Genomic DNA, 22500 nt, shown 5'->3' on the forward strand with positions numbered 1-22500 from the left:
TTATAGATAGAATGCGCTTGGCCAAGGAGTTCACAACATTGCCATCCGGAAGTATAACGGACCAACACACAAACTCTGTGTAACCATGAACTTTTATAGTCTGGTTAATACAGTTTAGTGAGAACAACTCACAAACGCGGATGGCAAAAACAATAACAAAGGCCTGAGTGACGTCATCTGCATACTATCTATATGTCTTTATTGTGCTGCTATGTGGTCTTGTGGTATGACACTCGCTCACGGATCGGACGGTCCTGGGTTCGAGCCTCGCTCGCTCGGCGCATAGTTGAGTCCTTGGAGAAGGCTCTTTACTCACATTCTCTCACCGTACTCAGGTGTAAAATGAGTACCTGGCCGTTAACAGCGGTGTCTTTGTCCGAAAAATTGTAATATCGCCTAACAGGCGGCATGTCCTCCCGTCCTACATGTTAAATGTTGCTGTTGACCAGGGACCCCCCGCTGTAAAGCGCTTTGAGCACATTTAGTGGATATTGCCCTATATAAAGATCAATTAAAAAAAAAATTAAATTGTTATTGATTGTTGGCTGAAGAAGGGCTTTGAGCCCGAAACGTTCTGTGTTGGTTTTTTTTTTTTTTTTTTTTTTTTTGGTTTGTTTTTTTGTTTTTTTTTTGTTGTTGTTTTTTTGAAGCTGTTAATATTGATTTTTGTTTATTGAGGTTACACATAATTTTGTGTGTTTGCACGTTGTCGGCGTCTTGGGTTTTTGCTTGGTGTTGTTTTGGTCCACTTTTCGTCTCTTTTCGTCTTACTATTTTCTAATCGGGTGTTATTTGCACACGGGTTTCTCAGTAATCCCGTACCAAGTACTGTTTGCGTGCGTGCGTGTGTGTGTGTTGTGTGTGTATGGGTATGTGTGTGTTGTGATAGTGAGAATGTACGTATGTAACCTGTTAGGCTATATTACAATTTTTTTTGGACAAAGACAACGCTGTTAACGGCCAGGTACTCATTTTACACCTGAGCACGGTGAGAGAATGTAAGTAAAGAGCCTTTTCCAAGGACTCAACTATGCGCCGAGCGAGGCTCGAACCCAGGACCTTCCGATCCGAAAGCGGGCGCCATAAAACTAGACCACATAGCCGCACAAATTAATTTTTTGTCATGACGTAGAATTCTTCCCACTGCGAAATGATGACGTCACCAATTTGCGGCTATGTGGTCTTGTGGTCTACTGCTGTTTTATATATATATATATATATATATATATATATATATATATTATATATATATATATATATATTTTTTTTTTTTTTCTGTTTCGTGCCGCTATTTGGTCTAGTGGTAGGAGACTATCGTGGATATCTCATACGGTAGAATCACGATTTCCCCGGCCAGGCGGAGTTGTCGTACCAGTAAGGTCGCGGGTTCGAGCCCCCATCGCCGCCGCGAGGTTTTTATTCTCTGTTGTCTTCTGGTACTTTCCTACTCACTTCATTTCTTGTTTTCTCTTTTTGACACGCAATCTTGTAAGCAATCTTGTGGCTATGTGGTGTAGTGGTATGACACTCGCTTTCGGATCGGAAGGTCCTGGGTTCGAGCCTCACGCTCGGCGCATAGTTGAGTCCTTGGAAAAGGCTCTTTACTCGCATTCTCTCACCGTACTCAGGTGTAAAATGAGTACCTGGCCGTTAACAGTGTTGTCTTTTCCGAAAAATTGTAATATCGCCTAACAGGCGTCTTGTCCCGTCCTATATGTTAAATGTTGCTGTTGGTCAGGGACCCCTTGTAAAGCGCTTTGAGCACATTTAGTGGATATTGCCCTATATAAAGCTCAATTAAAATCTTAGCCTTACACTTTTTCTTGTGTTGAGGTTGGCAGCCCTGCATTCACTCCGTACCTTCCGAGTCTCCACCGTATAGACTGCTGATTTAAAATCATCTCAATTTTCATATTCGTCACTATAATAATATATATTATAGAAGGAACGAAATTGACGTCCCTCGGCTCTTTGTCACTATTTTTAGATACAGCCTGTTAATGATTTATTTATTTGTTCTCACTTAATTCTATCAATCATAACATAAACGTTTTTGTTGTTGTTTTGTTTTAAGTTTCCAGCACCGAGTTGGTCCCGACGCGACGTGAAACCTACCTACCTATAGATAGTTCGAAGATGACGTCACTCAGGTCTTTGTTATTGTTTTTTGCCATCCGCGTTTATGAGTAATGCTCACTGAACTGTATTAACCAGACTATAAACGTTCTTGGATACACACAGTTTTGTGTGTTGGTCCGTTATACTTCCGGATGGCAATGTTGTGAGCTTCTTAGCCAAGCGCATACTATCTATATAGATAGTATGCAGATGACGTCACTCAGGCCTTTGTTATTGTTTTTGCCATCCGCGTTTGTGAGTTGTTCTCACTAAACTGTATTAACCAGACTATAAAAGTGCATGGTTACACAGAGTTTGTGTGTTGGTCCGTTATACTTCCGGATGGCAATGTTGTGAACTCCTTGGCCAAGCGCATTCTATCTATACCATTGTGAGACGGTGGCGTTACAATGATAATCAAATGATGAAACACCGTGCGACCCGTTATTGTACATTTATTATTGATCGCGTTCTTTGGCCTTACTGTGAACTTTTGCCGTCCTCTGAACGACTTTAGAAAATAATTGTTCAGAAAACTCATTGTTCAAATAATATGGATGGATCACAGTGTCCCCTGGTTTTAGACTAAACAAGTCTCAAACGCGGCTGATTTCTTGTTCTTATTAACATAAGTGCCTGCTCCACTCACTTTTCTGAATTAAAAAAAAAAAAAATCACCCCAAATACCGGAGCATACTCAATGTCTCAATCGTTTCTATGTTACATGTTTGTGTTGAGAATATTGGCTATTAAGCTTAATAAATGCTGGCCAACTAACTTCGCGGCGTTTGTGTGTGTTGAACCTATTGTGATCTCAAGAAGTCGGGGAGAGAAGGCTCTCGTTAGACTACGGTTTGAAGCGACTTTTTTTTTTTTTTTTTGGCTCGTGGATATCTCATACGGTAGAGTCACGATTTCCCCGGCCAGGCGGAGTTGTCGTACCAGTAAGGTCGCGGGTTCGAGCCCCCATCGCCGCCGCGCGGTTTTTATTCTTTGTTGTCTTCAGGCACTTTCCTATTCATTTCATTTCTTGTTATAAACGTGGCTTTCGTGGCTCTTTACTTAAAGTTTATTTAAAGTCCCGGGTTTGAGGCTTATTTATATTGTTATATATTATATAAATTGTGTTGTGTGTGTGTGTGTGTGTGTGTGTGTGTATGTGTGGAGGTGAGAGTATTTTTAATCGATCAATAATGGGATTCAATAGTCTGATGTCACTCCGCCCAGCAACGAGCACCTTGGTTCTAAACAAAGAAAATCGGGTACTTTTTATTCTTCATGATGGCTAGAATTTTTCACATGTCATGTGACCGGAATGTATAAAAGTCGAAACCTGATCGGATTTATAATGTTTTTCTCCTCTGGATACACTTTTATGCCTGTTGGAGAAGTAGATATTTCATGAGGGCGTCCGCCATTGTTCCGATAGTTTAGAACCAGTTACTACTAAGTCACTATGCGTCATTACGAGGGAAGTCACTTCAACAGTCGCTTCATGACTGTTGAAGGCAATTGAAGGGACGAGTTTTCTGGTGCAAATTTTTAAGAACGGTGTTTAGTGTTCGACAGAAATGTGAACTACTTACAGACTCACCCGAACCCTTACCTCACAATTTACCTTCTTATTCTGCTCTGGGTCATGAGTTAAACGCAATGCGTCAATAAATGTCAAAGATTACATGTAATTTTGTGGGTTGGAATGTATAATTTGTCTGGCGGATGTTGTGATTATTTTATCTAAGCGCATAACAACAATGAGTCTTGATTCGTATGATTTAGTGATAAATAATAATTTGAAGTTGAATGTGAGCTTCAATTTAATTACAAAAAAACAGATCAAATGAACGTTTCGGGTTTCCCCTTTATCAACAAAACAGGATGAATGAAACACCGCAGATGAATGAGATGATGTGGTCTTAACTACGCCACTACCACATCATCTCATTCATCTGTGGTGTTTCATTCATCCTGTTTTGTTGATAAAGGGCAAATCCGAAATGTTCATTTGATCTGTTTTTGTAATTAAATTGAAGCTTTATTCAACTTCACATTATTATTTATTTCTTCGAGCTTCGTGCAGCAACATTTACACTATGATTTAGTGAGAACTACTAATCATTAACATGTCTGTCTAAAAACAATAACAAAGAGCTGATTGACTTTAAACTTCTATGGTAATTTTGTGTGATGGCTGATGTTGCGAGTATTTTAGCTAAACGCTTGAATCAATACGATATTTCCATTTAAAATCGACAGAAAAAAAATGAGGAAGAAACAAAAAAAAAAAAAAAAAAAAAAAAAAAACGGAAAGGAGGAAAGGAAAAAACAAATTGAATCCGTACGTGATCATGAAGATTTTTAGATTTCTCATCCTCATTAAAAAAAAAAAAATTAAATAATTAAAATGATGTGAACAAAAACGTTCTTTTTTTCCCCTACAATTATGTAAGAAGACTCACAATTTGATCTCGTTCTTTGGCCTTTAATGTGAATATATATATCTCTCTCTCTTTCTCTCCCTCTCTCCTCTCTCTCTCTCTCTCTCTCTCTCTCTCTCTCTCTCTCTCTCTCTCTCTCTCTCTCTCTCTCTCTCTCTCCCCCCCTCCTTTCCCCCAATCTCTGTATGCATGTGTGCGCACGTGCGATCGATTAAAAAAAAATCTTATTTACATACTATGCACTCACTTACACACACACACACACACACACACAAATAAACACACACACACACACACACACACACACACACACACACACACACGCCTACATCTACTCAAATAGCGGACAGCAGTACAAACAACAACAAAAAAAAACCCCAATAATATCAGGGATGACCTTTTGTATATGACACCATTGAAAAGAAGCTTTGACACGAAATGTTTTTTATATGTATATAATTTGGTCTTGGGGAGAATAACGAGAGAGAGAGAGAGAGAGAGAGAGAGAGAGAGAGAGAGAGAGAGAGAGAGAGAGAGAGAGAGAGAGAGAGAGAGAGAGAGAGAGAGAGATGTCCTATTTTATATGATACCATTGAAAAGAAGCTTAAAACCATTTGTAAGAAATGTTTTTGAAAAAAATATAATTTGGTCTTTGGGACTAAAAACGTTGAGGCTTTTTGTTTATTTTTACTTTTAACTCACTCAACCCTAAAACCGACTATATCCGAAGTATACCCGGGGTTACTTTTATCCCATGCCTCTTTGTTACGTCTTTTTTTTCTGAGACAAATTATTGGCGATGTATCAAAGCTAATGTTTTTAGGTTTTTTTTTTTTGTTTTTAGTTTTTAGTTTTTTTTTGTTTGTTTTTTTTGCATGTTATTGATAGTTAAATAAAACTATCTCTATGCACATGCTCATTTTTTAAATACATTTTACACTTTTGATAGGGGTTGATACAGTTTAGTGAGCATTACTCACAAATGTGGATGGCGAAAAACAATAACAAAGGCCTGAATGATGTCAAATTCGTTCCATCTTTATTAGCCTGACACGAAGACCCAAAAGGACTTGTCTTTTGACTCATTATTTGGTTTATGCACCGCCTTGTGAGTTGTCGTTAGTAGAGCTCATGGTGATCCCATTGGTTGAACTATTGAATACAACTCACGATTTGTTTTCATTTGTGGCCAAAGACTTGTCTTTTGATGTCATTTTTTGGTCAGTGTCAGCGTCGCCATCGTTATTTTATATAGCCTGACACTGAAATCCAAAAGGACTGGCAGTTTGACCTCATTATTTATTTTATTTTTATTTTTATTTTTTTGCACCGTTTAGTGAGTTGTCGTTAGTAGAGCTCATGGAGACAAGTTATTTCATTGGTTGAACTATTGAATACAACTCACGATTTGTTATCTTTTGTGGCCGAAGACTGGCATTTTGACTCGTTTTTGCAGTTGTCGTTAGTAGAGCTCCATGGAGCACAAGTATTCATCGGTTGAACACGAAAAAAACTCAACGAACTTTTGTTATCTTTAGTGGACAACCACAGACTGGATTGACAATCAATTTTGGCCAGTGATCATGCCTATAAGTTGACGATGGCTACGGTCAGGGACCCCATTGTAAAGCACTTTGAACACGTTTAGTGGATAAAAGCTCAACGTTTATTTTATTAACATTTATTTATTATTATTATTTTATTTTTTTTTCCCTTATTTTTCCACCCCTACAGCTTCCGGATCCATGGTCGGGGATTCTGACTTTAAAGATTTCAAGTCAGGCTTTGACGAGCTGTGTCCAGTCTGTGGGGATAAAGTGTCCGGCTATCACTATGGCTTGCTGACCTGTGAGATTGTAAGGTCATTTGTAACAGTAGTAATAAGAGTAAATGATTGATTGAGAGAGAGAGAGAGGCGGGAGGGGAAGAGAGAGGAAAGAGAGATGAGAGAGAGAGAGAGAGAGAGAGAGAGAGATAGAGAGAGAATGAGAGGGAGAGAGAGACAGATAGAGAGAGAGGAGAGAGAGAGAGAGAGAGGAGGGGGGGGGGGGGGGGGTAAAAAACAGCAGAGTACAAACCTGCCGACTTGAAAGTTTACAGTTCCCCTGTCAAGGACAGAATGGAGATGGAGGAACTCTAGGAGAAGGCCAACAATAGAGAAGAATGGCACAAAGTAGTGAGATCTGCATCCCGTGTATCCACCCGGCGATCATTAGATCATAGCATGGGATTGTTGATGATGATGATGATGTCGATGATGATGATGATGATGATGATGATGATGATGATGATGATGATGATGATGATGATGATGTCGATGATGATGATGATGATGATGATGTCAATGATGTAGATTCTTAGTTATGTTTCTTCTCATTTTGTGAAGAGTTTATTCTTGAGCCTGGCTAAAGAGTTTATGTAAAAAGTACAACAAAATATCCTTGTCAATTCAAGTTCTTGAGCTATGGTGGAAAATTTTTGGACATTTTCTACGTCGTAAACCTGGAATTTCTGCCAATAAAGCAATGATCTGGCCAAAAGAAACGAACTAGGGGACGGCCAACAACAATCACAACTGGAAGATCCCGGGTAAGAGCCCTGCTTCAGGCACTTTCAGTTTTTTTCCTTGGGAAAGATTATTACCCCCCCCCCCCCCCTCTACTATTCATGGCTCTGAGCTGGACTTGAACACAGGGCCTTCTGATCTGAAGGCGAGTGTCATACCACTAGACTACATAGCTGCCCATATACTCTTATTGTCTTCTGCGGCTATGTGGTCTTGTGGTATGACACTCGCTTTCGGATTGGAAGGTCTTGGGTTCGAGCCTCGTTCGGCGCATAGTGGAGTCCTTGGAGAAGGCTCTTTACTCACATTCTCTCACCGTACTCAGGTGTCAAATGAGTACCTGGCCGTTAACAGCGTTGTCTCTGTCCGAAGAAATTGTAATATCGCCTAACAGGCATCATGTCCCGTTTTACATGTTAAATGTTGCTGTTGGCCAGGGACCCCTTGTAAAGCACTTTGAGCACATTTAGTGGATATAGCGCTATATAAAAGCTCTATTTTTTTTTCCTGATACTTCTCTATGACTCATTTTAAAAAAAAAAAAAATGATTGTTGTTGTCATTTGTCTTCTGTCCAGGCTTCTTCAAGAGGACCGTCCAGAACAAGAAAGTGTACACGTGCGTGGACAATCGTAACTGTCAGATTGACAAGAGTCAACGGAAGAGATGCCCGTTTTGTCGCTTTCAGAAATGCCTCAGTGTTGGAATGAAGCTGGAAGGTAAAATAATATACTATACAATATGTAAACACAATGCCAAATACCATTCCAATTCCTTTTTCTTGTGTGCGGAAATTCCTCTTTCGGCAATGCAATTCCTACGAGTGGTGACTGAAACTCCTGTGAGCCAAATTTAAAGTTGGCGTCTCTGGATATATAATGGATATTTATATTCATGTTAGAAATCGGTTTGTTTTTACTTTATTGTCGTCATCATTGTCATTATCATCATCATCATACCCATCATCCTTGTCTTCGTCATCGTCATCACCATTGTCTTCGTTGTCCTCATCATCATCATCATCATCATTATCATTATCATCATCATCATCATCATCATCATCATCATCAAATTTCTTCCTCTGAAATGTATTTCATTTTTATTTCATATTTCCTTGTTTTTATTTGTTTAAGGCTTGGACAAACCAAGCATGTGAACCCCCCTCCCCCTTCCCCTACCTCCCAAAAACCCCACCAAATTGGCCATGCAGGATTACTACTGCACCTTGAATAGAAAAGAATAAACATAAGCTGCCCAAAGCTCTGGACTGTAAAACGTAATGTAAAACAAATGAATATTAATAACAGCTTCAAAATAAGAACAAAATACAGAAGACAGACCGTTTCGGGCTCAATACCCTTCTTCAGCCCATTACAAAACAAGTCGAAACATTAATATGTCAAGTTTGATTTGGATTTTCTGCCATCTATCTGGATTTAGCGCGACATATCACAGACCTGCCTATGACTACGAAAAATTCATAAAAATACGAATTTTTGGCTTCAACAGCAGAAATAAATAGATATTTATGATTCAAAACACTTGTGTTAAAAAGAATATTTTGGTGCCACAAAGCATCTATTCAGGGTTTTGAAGGCATATTTAATAGATACTGCTAAAGGTAAAATATTAATTTGTAAAGTTAATTATAATGACTTCTATTTCTTCCCTCTGAAAACTACGAATTTTTAACATTTCAAGTAGGCAGGTCTGGTATCGTTTAAATTTTGGCTGAAGAAGGATTTTGAGCCTGAAACATTGCGTGGTTAGTATATTTAGTTCTTTCTTGAAGCTGTTGTATTAGTTTTTGTGTGGCTATGTGGTCTCGTGGTATGACACTCGCTTTCGGATCGGAAGGTCCTGGGTTCGAGCCTCGCTTTGCGCATAGTTAGGTCCTTGGAAAAGGCTCTTTACTCACATTCTCTCACCGTACTCACGTGTAAAATGAGTACCTGGCTGTTAACAGCGCCGTCTCTGACCGGAAAAATTGCAATATCGTCTAACTGGCCTCATGTCCTGTCCTACATGTTCAGTGTTGCTGTTGGCCGGTGACCACTTGTAAAGCGCTTTGAGCATGTTTAGTGGATATTGCGCTATATAAAAGCAATATATATATAGCTCAATATACCTTAGAGAGAGTGATCGTTCTCTTTGAAAATCTCCATCTCTGACTCTTTGTCTCTTTTTCATGATCAGTATGTCTGACTCAACTATTTTATTTTTTCATTTCAGCCGTGCGTTCCGATCGCATGCGAGGCGGTCGTAACAAATTCGGCCCCATGTACAAACGAGACCGGGCCCTCAAGCAGCAAGCGGCCCGGCATCACCAAGTCCTGACGGGGGCGTGCGGGGACATGCCGCACCTCATGACCAACGACCTATCAGGCGTTAACGGGGTGGGCGGAGGGAACCCGTCCTCCCCCGAAGACATCAAACCCGACCCCATGTTGCTTCGGCACAGCCTTAATCTCTACACGAGCGGTGCTTTATCTACCTCAGCTGGCGGCCCCCCGACCCTCGTTCCCGGCCTTATCCCTGGCTTCAACTGTGGTCCCCATCCTTCTTCTCATCATCCCCACGGCCCGCCCCACTCCTCGGCCCTCCTCCCCGCTCTGTCCTCCTCCTCCTCGTCATCTCATGCCATCGATTCAGAAAACATGAATCCTTCAAATTCTTTGTCCGCGTCCCAAAACATGGCCGCCTCGCCCGGGGATTCCCCCCCGGGCTTATCCCTGGCCGTTAATCCGTCTGCCTCTCACTTATCACAGACCTTTGTCCCCGGATTTGGCCACTTGCCCACCATGGCCGTCCACGGGGGTGGGTCGAAGGCTGGATTGTATTCACCACAGGAAAACAACAATGCTGCACACTACGTGGCGACACATCAACAACAACAACATCAGGAAAATAACTCAGGGTCGTCGACGTCGTCATCGTTGGACCGAGTAGGAGAACATAGCCCACCTACGAACCAACATCATCATCATCATCATCATCATCCCCAACTGCACCACCATCGTCACCATCATCATCATCATCAACATCAACCACCACCACCACAACACCACCACCACCACCACCACCAACAACAACATCAACACTCGTCAACGAGACTGAGTGACTTGAACGATATTCAGTTACACCACGGAAACTTAGCGTCCATTCACAGTAGAGGTGGTGGTGGTAGTAGTAGTAGTAATAATAACAACACCACCAACAATGGTACAAATAACAAAAATAACAACAATAACGCTCTTCATAATGGCCTCACAACTAATAATAATAACAACAACAACAACAACAACAGTAGTAGTGAACAAGGGAGTCCGCCATTAGCGCTTGTGCCGAGGGACAATAATAGCAGTGGTGGAAGTTGTAACGATAACAATGAGACGGACTCCCAACCATATCCCAATGTGATAGACGCTCTACGGGCCTTCCAGGGCCCACAGGCCACAACGGGCCAGTCCACGCGGTCCCTGTTCACTCCCCTGATGGCGGAGATCAAAGCATCTATGGTGGATGAAAACGAGGTATGTTATTTTCATAATAATATTCTATGATCTTTATTGTCCACGAAGGCAATTTGTTGTTTGGTTTACAATGTTCGAAAATACACAAAACTGATTTGCTGGTACCAAGACATGTGAAGGCTGGTTTTCTAAAACTCGTTAAGAGGATTTTTCTACTTTTTGAGATATTCCGTCCATGAGATTAAGATAAATTGAGATAAATTTAAATTTTATTTTTAGCATCAAACAGTACAAGAATTTCCTTAGATTTGTATGAATTTGAATATGATAAAATAATAGACCGAATGAGAAATTTTAGGGGAAATAATCCTTGATATCTCAAAATTGGGGAAAAATGAAGTTAGGGAGTTTTGGAAACCCACTCTCCATGTATGCAATGGGATTCCAAATCCAATTACGTACCATATTGAAGAACACACCCATTTCATTTATTACATAGATATAGTTAAAAATAGATGACCCAGCACCAAAAAATGAATGTGATATCAATACTACTAAGCTATTGTAATTCATACAAGTAATTGGAATTCAATCAATTAGACATAATAAATAAGTAAATAAGAATTTGAAAGGATACTTTAAAAATAGCAAAACAAAAATTTTTGAGCTTTTATACATAGCACGATATCCACTAAACATGCTCAAAGTGCTTTACAAGGGGTCTCTGACCAACAGCAACATGTAACATGTAGAACGAGACATGACGCCTGTTAGGCGATATTACATATTTTTTTTTCCGACATAGATAACATTGTTAACGGCCAGGTACTCATTTTACATCTGAGTACAGTGAGAGGATATGAGTAAAGAGTCTTTTCCAAGGACTCAACTATGCTCTGAGCGAGGCTCGAACCCAGGACCTTCTGGTCCGAAAGCGAGTGTCTACCACTAGACCACATAGACTCACTAACTAGGTACTAATAACTACTAAGTCAGGTGGTGTGTTTGTATGTTTGTCTGTTTAATTTTAAGAGTTTAAAAAATTGCTGAGTTCCACCACTGCCTAAAACTATGCTACAGTACCTACTCGCTGTATATTCTAAAGCACGCTCTCAGGAGAAACCACAAAGAGTGCTGGAGTCTCCGAGGGTGCCGAATTGAAGTGATGACAAAGCTGCTAGAAGCTGTGGACTGTGAACATGTCGATAAGTCATGAACAAGAATGAATAGAACAGCTTGTTGTAAAAGAACAAAATACCAAACACGAAACAGTTCAGGGCTCAAAGCCCTTCTTTAGCCAATGATAAAATAAATCCCAATAGAAACAGAAGTACCTATTTGGCCTGTCGTGTCCGATAGTTCAGACAGACGTGAAATGGATTCTAAGCGATGCTGTATTCATTTAATTTTGAACATTTTTATTTTGGGTTTTCCTTATTGACTGAAGAAGGGTTTTGAGCCCGAAACATTCCATGTTTTCTTATTTTGTTCTTTTCTTTTTTTTTTTTTTTTGAAAGTTATATTCATTTTTGTTCATCAAGATATATAGAGCGTTCTCTATTTATTTTTAAGGACTTTGAAGATGTAGGTTCAAGTGGAAATCTGTCCTGTCATGTCATAATATTATATTATTATAGATCTGTTCAGCCCTTGAGTGGATTTAGAGGTGAATAGTATATAAACTTGTCTGAGAGGTACAGGGACACATTTTTGCCTACTATGTGCGGCTATGTGGTCTAGTGGTATGACACTCGCTTTCATATCGGAAGGTCCTGGGTTCGAGCCTCGCACTCAGCGCATAGTTGAGTCCTTAACTCACATTCTCTCACCGTACTCAGGTGTGAAATGAGTACTTGGCCGTTAACAGCGTTGTCTTTGTCCGAAAAGTTGTAATATCGCCTAACAGGCGTCATGTTAAATGTTGGTGTTGACCAGGGAACCGTTGTAAAGCGCTTTGAGCACATTTAGTGGATATTGCCTATATAAAACTCAATTTTTAATTTTTTTTTTTTTTTTACTTTGCGGGGTTCCTGACCTCCCATAATGGGCAGGGAGACACTTACTGTGTCTTCTATCCCCCTGTATATCTTTATCTGTTTTCCATCCAACATGCTTTCTGTCTTTCTGGGTGGGGTTCCTTACCTCCCATAGTGGGCAGGGAGGTACTTACTGTCTCTTCTATCTTTCTATAAAATCTGCTTTCTGTCTTTGTCTTGGAGTGAGATTACTTGGTTTTGTCCTGGCCCTGGCCTGATACCCTGGTTGAGGGAAACAGTGAGTCAAATGTATGGTTTTGGGAGATGATATTTTTTTCCTTGTAAATCTTCTCTCTGTTATGCACTGTGTTATGTTTTTTTAAACATATTATATATGATTTGTAAACATTTGGATTGTATTCCTCTTCGTGGGGACCTGTGCTTGTGTCTGGACGAGACTTTTAGGTGATCTCAAACTAAGTACATTGATACAGTGTACTCTTGGAATCTACATCCCTATTTGAACCAATTTCCCTTTATCTTCCTTTTTCTTTGGTGCTTAATTGTAATTCTAGAACTTTTTACTCCCCCATTTTCTTCCCTTTTACTGGCGCTGACATGGCCTCAATGTGTTGCAAGCACCGTAAAAGCCTTAAAAACAAAAACATATGACCTTGATGTGTTGCAAGCACCGTAAAAGCCTTAAAAACAAAAACATATGACCTTGATGTGTTGCAAGCACCGTAAAAGCCTTAAAAACAAAAACATATGACCTTGATGTGTTGCAAGCACCGTAAAAGCCTTAAAAACAAAAACATATGACCTTGATGTGTTGCAATCACCGTAAACGCCTTAAAAACAAAAACATATGACCTTGATGTGTTGCAAGCACCGTAAAAGCCTTAAAAACAAAGACATATGACCTTGATGTGTTGCAAGCGCCGTAAAAGCCTTAAAAATTAAAACATATGACCTTGATGTGTTGCAAGCGCCGTAAAAGCCTTAAAAACAAAAACATATGACCTTGATGTGTTGCAAGCGCCGTAAAAGCCTTAAAAACAAAAACATATGACCTTGATGTGTTGCAAGCGCCGTAAAAGCCTTAAAAACAAAAACATATGACCTTGATGTGTTGCAAGCACCGTAAAAGCCTTAAAAACAAAAACATATGACCTTGATGTGTTGCAAGCACCGTAAAAGCCTAAAAACAAAAACATATGACCTTTATGTGTTGCAAGCACCTTAAAGCCTTAAAAACAAAAACATATGACCTTGATGTGTTGCAAGCACCGTAAAAGCCTTAAAAACAAAAACATATGACCTTGATGTGTTGCAAGCACCGTAAAAGCCTTAAAAACAAAAAACATATGACCTTGATGTGTTGCAAGCACCGTAAAAGCCTTAAAAACAAAAACATATGACCTTGATGTGTTGCAATCACCGTAAAAGCCTTAAAAACAAAAACATATGACCTTGATGTGTTGCAACACCGTAAAAGCCTTAAAAACAAAAACATATGACCTTGATGTGTTGCAAGCACCGTAAAAGCCTTAAAAACAAAAACATATGACCTTGATGTGTTGCAAGCACCGTAAAAGCCTTAAAAACAAAAACAACCAACTATGTTTGTCTAGTGGGGTTTGTCCTGGTTACATCATCCCTTCAGAATGACGATGGAAATGACAAATTATTGTTGTTATCTGAGAAAAGTACTTCAAGCAAATTCTTAAAAGTACTATTGTTAGATGAGGTTTCTTGGGCCAGTTTTCTTCAAGACAAAGTAGCCCAATAACCCCTGTCCATAGTACTGTCCTTTATTGATTTGGAAATCGCATTAGATCTTTATCGGTACGGTACAAATCTTTGAAAATAGATGGTATTTATTCGGACAATGATAAGAACAGACAAAAATATTGCAGCATTTACTTTGTCACATATATATAGAGAACCATTTACAAAAATACTGGATGCCATCATCAAAGGACTTGAAAACTTGGAACATCAAAGTGAAAACTGCCCTCAACATAATTTACCATTTGTTTTTAGATTTTTTCCTATTTTTCTTCCTACATCTCTCTAATCCCAGATTATATTGAAAATATCAAAGTACAAAGTACGTAGTAACAATACGAAATTCGTGGAGCTGGTACCGGTGTGAGATTGTTAACCCAGATGACGTGATGTTGAAAATTATTTTGAATTTTTCTTGGATGCATAAATATTGTAGATTCACTGGGTTTTTTTTTTTCTTCTTCCAAAAAGCAGTTGATGGATGGGTGTTGTTCTCTTACTCTGTGTAACCCCCCCCCCCCCTTTTGAAAAACTACCTTCCCCCCATCCTTTTGAAAAACTACCCCCCACCCCCCCCCCCCCCCCCCCCCCCCCCTTCTCCTCTTCCCCCAAAAAAATCTCAGTTGGTAGAGCACTCGTTTCACACGTAAAGGGAATATGATGAATCCTGGGTGCAGACGTGATTTTTTTCTGATTCTCTCCCCCCCCCCCCCCCCCCCCCCCCAACCCACCCACCCATTCACCAAGCAGTAATTGGGTAGCTGGGTCTTGTAGACCTGGTGGAAAGTACTTTGCGGATAGACTAGCGTCCCAGGGGCCTAATGACAATGACTCAGAAGGACTGTATTTTCAATTAACTGTGAAATTCAATCTCATAACTTGGGATAGAATCGGACACTTAGGACAGACGACAGTACATCAAGTACATCATGTCTGTGCAAGGGATCAAGTCGTGGTCGTAGTCCTAGTGACAATATCAAAGTAACAACAACAACAACAAGAACTTAGGGGAGCTGGTCCCGGTATGAGATCTTTAACCCAGATGACGTGATGTTGAAAATTATTTTGAGTTTTTCTTGGATTCATGAATATTGTAGATTCACTGTGTTGTTTTCTTCCAAAATGCAGAAGTAGACGGATGGGTGTTGTTTTCTTACTGTGTAAAACAAAAACAAAAAAACAAAAAAACAAAACGAAATACAACCCTCCCCCCCCCCCCCCCCCCCCCACTCACTCCCATGAAAAAAAAATCTCAGTTGGTAGAGCACTCGTTTCACACTTAAAGGGAATGTGATCAATCCTGGGTGCAGTCGTGATTTTTTTCAGATTCTTTCCACCATTCACCCAGTAGAGTGTTGTTTTCTTACTGTGTTAAAAAAAAAACCCAAAAAAAACAACAAAACAAATCAAAACAAAAAACAAGCCTTAGACAGTACATCCAGTACATCATGTCTGTGCAAGGGATCAAGTCGTCGTCGTGGTGGTCGTCGTGGTCCACTCATGCCATTAGGAATTACACATGTAATAAGATAACGATGTAAATATAGCCCACAATTCATTACCTCCACCCACCCACTGTGATGATATACACTAAGTGGATGACCTTTGACCTGTCCTTTTTTGGACATAGAAGGTCATCGCATACCTACCGCCAACCCTTCATTCCTATTTTCACTCTCCCTTTTCCGCTATTCCTTCATTGTCTCTAGAATTCTGATTTTCAAAAATGATGATAATGGTAAGAAGTATAAAATAGAGGAGAGAGAGAGAGAGAGAGAGAGAGAGAGAGAGAGAGAGAGAGAGAGAGAGAGAGAGAGAGAGAGAGAGAGAGAGAGAGAGAGAGAGAGAGAGGTTGGGGGGGGGGGGGGTTAAAAAGGTGTCCTTTTAATTGTACATCTATAATGTTTTTTCTATCCAACTTTCTTTTTACCGGCGCTGATATGACCTAAGTGTGTTGCAAGCGCCGTAAAGCCCTCTAAAAAAATATATATCTGGGTAGATTTTCAGACACCATTTTCACCAAATTTCCAGTCCCCCCGTCGTGAGTATTTCCATTATAACACTCCAATATACCAATATACAATTCTACATAGGGAGCCCCAATAGCTCAGAAGTGATTGGGTAGCCCCTGGTCTGTGAGATGTGGTGGAAAGTACTCCAAAGAGTGGCAAGCAATTGTTATTTGTCTGTTTGACACTAGAGAATGGGATATTCCTCTGCGGGCCTCATAGCTCTATGGGGCTTGTGGTTCTTTGGGACAACAATATCACTCTATGTTATACAACTAATGATCAGAATTTTCTTGGGTTGAATGAGGGTAGTTAATTGACAATTTGTGTCAGTTCATGACATAATCATTCGGAAGGTGACAATTTTGGATTTGCATTTTTTGGGTATTTTTTGAAAGAATTTGTTCCCCAAAGCATTTTAAATCTTTATTTGAAGTAAATCGGGTGATTTTTCATGAAATTATGGTCAGATGTTTGGGAAATGTATCCAGCAACTTTCCTCAAATTTCATACTTTTTCAACTTGACTATCTCTCTCTAGTCAGCTGATCCTGCGTAGGACGTTGCTTCCCGAACTTTCTTGCGAAACAGATTACGGTTTTCCACCAGTCTACTTGCCTGAGTTGTCATTCCCAGCCATTCACATATATCTTGTTCCCAGCTTCTTGTTGGTCTACCTCTTCCTCTCTTGCCGTCTACCCTTGTCTGCAGAATGTGCTTTTCTAATGATTCGTGGCGAGTCGTATGTCCAAAATAGTTCAGTTTCAATTTCTTTACAGTTTGAAGAAGAATTGGTGATTTTATTCCGATCCTTCTCAGGACTTCTTTGTTTGTTTGTTTTTCAGTCCATGATATTCTGAGTATTTTTCTGTAGCATGACATTTCAAAAGCTGTGATCTTTGTGCTCTCTGCTTTGCTGATAGTCCACGCTTCGCATCCATATGTTGCAGTTGGGAAAACAACACTTTTGAGGATTTTATTTTTGTTTGAATGCACTGCCCTTTCCAGATATTATTCACCTCCTGATCTCTGGGGCCGATTTCCCGTTGTACTCAATCCTGGCTCCAAGATATTAAAAATTCTTTACTCTTTCTATTTCTTCTCCATTGATTTTTATGATGGCATCTGTTTTGCACTTGTCTGTATTCATGATTTTGGTCTTCTTTATATTCAGCTTAAGGCCTTTGGTCTCGCTGTGTTCCTTTACAGATGTTATTAGATTCTTTAGTCCCCCGGTGTTGTGGACAATAGTGCAGTGTCGTCTGCGTACCTCAGATCTTTTATGGGTAGACCTTGCATTTTAGGTTCGTTGTAATTACTTCTCCTGACATCGTTTTCCACATCTCGCATTATACCTTCAACTTGACTAGCTGTGAAAAAATATTTAGAAGTGAAATTAAGCCTTGATATTTCATTAAGATGTACAAAAAGGGTTGATGTAATCATTTAATTTATGGCAAGAACTCATTTTTGATAAAACTTGACCTTCTAACTAAACTTGACAATATCTTTGTTCGAACCTTTTCACCATTATGATTATGTCATTGAGTGTAACAGTTATCAAGTACATTTAGTTCATGTAGAAATACTATGACCTGAACCACACTCAACACGTCAGTCACTACCATAAACAGACCTTCACAACCTCCACAACCACAACTACCTCGTCCACCACCACCACCACCACCACCGCCACCACCACCATCAATTCATCATTATCATCATCGTATCTATTCAGGATGACCTTTTGAGAGGGTTTTGTATGGATGGAGCTTATTAGTGGTTGGTTATCTCTTGTGTTGGATCAGATTCAAGTGGGCTGACGGACCGTCTCTCCATATATCCTGTCTGTCTGTGCTGTCCGTAAGGTCACTGACTTCAACTTCAAGAAAAGTTGAACTCAGATTCTCTCATCCTACTTGTCATGGTCTCAAGTGAGTAAAGAGCTACTCGACTATGCATAAAGATCTATGTAGAATGAGGCCCCAGAATTTACTAGTTACTATAAATGAAAAACAATTAACGATTTGTTTACAATGAAATAAAAATAATGATGAAATTTAATTAAAAGAGATAAACAGTGATCGTGGCAGTTACAAATAGAGGTATGAATATTTTACGTAACTTATGATAATATGTCAGGTTCGTAAGTTTACGTTTCCAGGCAAGTGATGGGCTTGGATGATCTATTCCTCTGATAACAGGATTGGACTCGTAAAATTCCACTTCCAGGCAATTGGTAAGAGGTTATAGTGTAGTACAGCGGGCTTGGGTTTGATCCTTGAAGATTATACAATCAAAGTTAAAAGCTCCGGCGTCTTAATGGTGTAGATATAATATCTACAAAGTCCCAAAAGATAAAAATCTTCCAGTATATATATAGGAATAGAGCGACTGGCCGTCCGGCATAGATTGTGGAGAGAAAGTGAGTGTAGAGTGTTAGACCTATCAGCTTTTATAATAAGTGGCTACGTGACAGAATGTAGAACGAAAAGTATTCACTAATTAGAAATTAATTCGAGGGAAGGCTATAAAAGGAAAGACGATCTAATATTAGAAGGTAAAGTTTATCTAAGCCTACCGAAATATAACTGGAGTGAGATGAATTCAGTTCTTAATAAAATAAAATTTAATAAGATAATTGTGAACAATCTTTACTGTGACACTACTCAGGTGTAAAAAGGTGGATCAGACTCCAGTGGGCTGACCGTCTCTCTATATATCCTGTCTGTCTGTCTGTCTATCTGTCTGTGCTTCAAGAAAAGTTGATGATAATGGTGATGATGATTCAACTATTTAACTATGGCTATATGGTCGGTATGACATCGCCTTTGTGTCGGAAGGTCTTGGGTTCAAGTGCCACTTAACTCAAAGCAGTGCATAGTTGAGTCCTTGGAAAAGTGTGTTTTACACATTCTCTCATCCTACTCAGGTGTAAAAAGTGGATCAGGACCTGGCCGTTAATGGTGTTGTATTTATCAGAAAAATGTGTAATAAATATCGGCCAACAGACGCCATGTCACATCCTACATGTGACGTGTTTCTGTTGGCTACGGACCCCTTGTAAAGCATTTTAACGCTGTCTTAACGGCCAGGTACTCATTTTATACCAGAGTTCAGGGAGAGAAAGTGAGTAAAGAGCTTTTTCCAAGGACTCAACTATGTGTCACTCAAAGTGGGACTCGAACCTTGGACCCTCCAATTCTAAGGCAAGTTACATAACTGCACATATCGCCGATATGTGCTGTTAATATCATTTTGATGAAAAACCCCCCAAAAGGTGCAGTATGTTCTATAAAAAAAATTCCAGACAATTTTGTCAGCTGTTATTTAATTTCAGGTCTGGAAATGAAACATTTTATTTTTTGGGTTTGTTGTGTGCGTTTGGTCATGTCATGGCCTAACAGTTGCTCTATCTGTGTGTCCTCTACAGGTCAAGCACAAGATGTTGACGTTTATGCAGAACGAGTTGGCCCAGACAGACATGACGTCCAGCCCAGACAACTTCCTGCCCGTCCTGTGTCGGATGGTGGACCAGCTCCTGTTCCTCATGGTGGAATGGGCGAGGAACTCTTCCTTTTTCAAGGAAATTAAGGTGCGGTTTTTGTTTTTTGGGGGGTTTTTTTGGGAAGGGGGGCGCAATAGGATTCAATAGTCTGATGTCATGTCGCCCAGCAACATTTTTTTTTGGGAAGGGGGGAGAAATAGGATTCAATAGTCTGATGTCATGTCGCCCAGCAACGGCGGCCATCGTGGTTCTAACCAAAGAAAATCGGTACTTTTTTATTCTTCATGCTGGCTAGAATCTTTCATATGTCGTGTGATGAGAATGTGTCAAAGTCAAAACATAATTAGATTTATAATGGGTTTTTTTTCCCTCTGGATACGCTTCTATGCTTGTCGGAGAAATATTTCATAAGGGCGACTGCCATTGTTCTGATAGTTTAGAGCCAGTTACTAAGTTACCATGTGTCATTACGGGGGAAGTGACATTGTGACTTTTGAAGAGTATTACACTCACTCTTTTGATTAAAAAAAAATAATAATCCGACATCAACTTGATGTCAACAGGAATCACTCATGTTGTCACATTGAGATGCCGTGACCTAGGCATTCCATGAAGAACTATACATAAACTCTCTATAACTCTATGTCAAATAATTCAATCTACCCATGTATGTCACAGTGAGATGCGGGTCGATTTTATGCATTCTCGTGAAGGATATAGATAATCATATATAAACTTATTAATGAATATAATTTCAGTAATCCGTCTACATTCCCATAGTTAGTAATCACTAAGTGCATGTCATCATGTCGTCCAGTGTGTGTTCCCAGGGTATGCATTAATATATGATAATATTCTATTATTCATATTATAATATTATATTCATTTTATTATTGTTATTCATTATTTTTCTACTACTCTCATCCTTTCTTTCTATCTAGCTTTATCATCTTTTATTATTTATTGTTATCTAATTATTTTCATTATTATATTTCATTTATTCCATTACTTTTTATCTTTCTTCTTCTCTTCTTCTTCTTCTTCTTCTTCTTCTTCTTCTTCTTCTTCTTCTTCTTCTTTCTTCTTCTTCTTCCTTCTTCTCTTCTTCTTCTTCTTCTTCTTCTTCTTCTTTCTTCTTCTTTTCTCTTCTTCTTCTTCTTCTTCTTCTTCCTTCTTCTTCTTCTTCTTCTCTTCTCTTCTTCTTCTTTTTCTTTCTTCTTCTTCTTCTTCTTCTTCTTCTTCTTCTCTTCTTCTTCTTCTTCTTTCTTCTTCTTCTTCTTCTTCTTCTTCTTCTTCTTCTTCTTCTTCTTCTTCTTTTCTTCTTCTTCTTCTTCTTTTTTTTCTTTTTTTCTTTTTCTTTTTTTTTTTTCTTTTCTTTTTTTTCTTCTTTTTTTCTTCTTTTCTTTTTTTTCTCTTTTGCCTCTCTTCTCTTTCTTCTTCCTCTTCTTCTTCTCTCCTCTTCTTTTCTCTCTTCTTTTTCTTCTTCTTTCTCCTTCTTTTCTCTCTTTTTTCCTTTCTCTTCTCTTCTCTTTTTTTCTTTTCTTTTTTTCTCTTATATTTTATATTATTATATTTAATTATATTATAATATTATTATATTATTATTATTATTATATTATTATTATTATTATTATTATTATTATTATTATTATTATTATTAAACTCTTGTAGTGGAGGACCAGATGAATACTGCTCATTGGAGTGAAACTTATCCTGGACTTCATCTACAGACAAATACACAGTATCTGGGGAAAGGAATTGCACACGGTAAAATGACAATAATAATGTGCTTCATGTTCTCATGATATTTTCAGACTCTTTTAAGTTACCTTTACATCAAAGTGATACTGGCTGCTAGAAGCTGTGGACTGTAAAATGTAATAAACAAAAAATGAATATAATCACAGCTCCAAAAAAGAACAAAGACTAAACGCGGAATCTTCGGGCTCAAAAATCCTTCTTCAGCCAACATAAAAAAAACAAAACAATAAAGACATAAATACATTACTACATTCAGATAAAACGAGATATTTTGTAGGTCTTCTCTGTAGAAAAATCATGAAGTACAACAAAGCAAGCAAACCATATTGAGGTTGCTCGTTAAAATAAAATTGGAGATAGATCTTTTATTAAGGTTTTTTAAATTGTTTTTATTCAGGCATTTTAACATTTCCAAAAGAATATTGTTATGATGAAAAACGACTTGCAATTTGAATCTATTATAAATTGTTTTTTTTATCTTTTATAAAAATTTGTTATCGTTGTCTGTGTCTTCCAGCCAAATGGTTCTATAGGGTTTGAGATCCTGGACAAGTTGGGCCTGGACGACGTGAAGGCCAAAGTGTTTGAACTGGTCAAGAAGGGCAAGGACCTAAGGATGGACTTCAATGAGTACATGTGCCTTAAGTTCCTCATCTTGCTCAACCCAGGTACGTAGTTAAAGGGTTTTGGATAAGAAAGCTATAGTTAAGGATAATACACAAACTAAATCCATTACTGAAATGATTTATATCATCAATAAACAAAGAGATTTTATAGAGATGAACAGGGTACACGTAAACATATCGTGATTCGTGTTAACTCTCTCCTTACCAGCCATTTTCAGGATTTTCCCCAAAATTTC

The 22500-nt window shown here is 38.9% G+C and overlaps 1 protein-coding gene across 1 annotated transcript in view; it reads left to right on the top strand.

The window, feature by feature from the left end:
* Window positions 1–22500, top strand: part of LOC144980201 (nuclear receptor subfamily 5 group A member 2-like) — a 95306-nt gene that overhangs the window by 70833 nt on the left and 1973 nt on the right. The window contains 6 exon segments of the mRNA XM_078927775.1: window positions 7700–7840; window positions 9354–10654; window positions 19803–19964; window positions 21548–21582; window positions 21584–21644; window positions 22156–22306. Coding sequence (XP_078783901.1) covers window positions 7700–7840; window positions 9354–10654; window positions 19803–19964; window positions 21548–21582; window positions 21584–21644; window positions 22156–22306 — 1851 coding nt within the window.

Source organism: Berghia stephanieae, chromosome 9 (assembly GCF_034508935.2).
Source record: "Berghia stephanieae isolate SIO BIC M18660-M18661 chromosome 9, UCSD_Bste_1.3, whole genome shotgun sequence".
NCBI classification, from domain to species: Eukaryota; Metazoa; Mollusca; class Gastropoda; order Nudibranchia; family Aeolidiidae; genus Berghia; species Berghia stephanieae.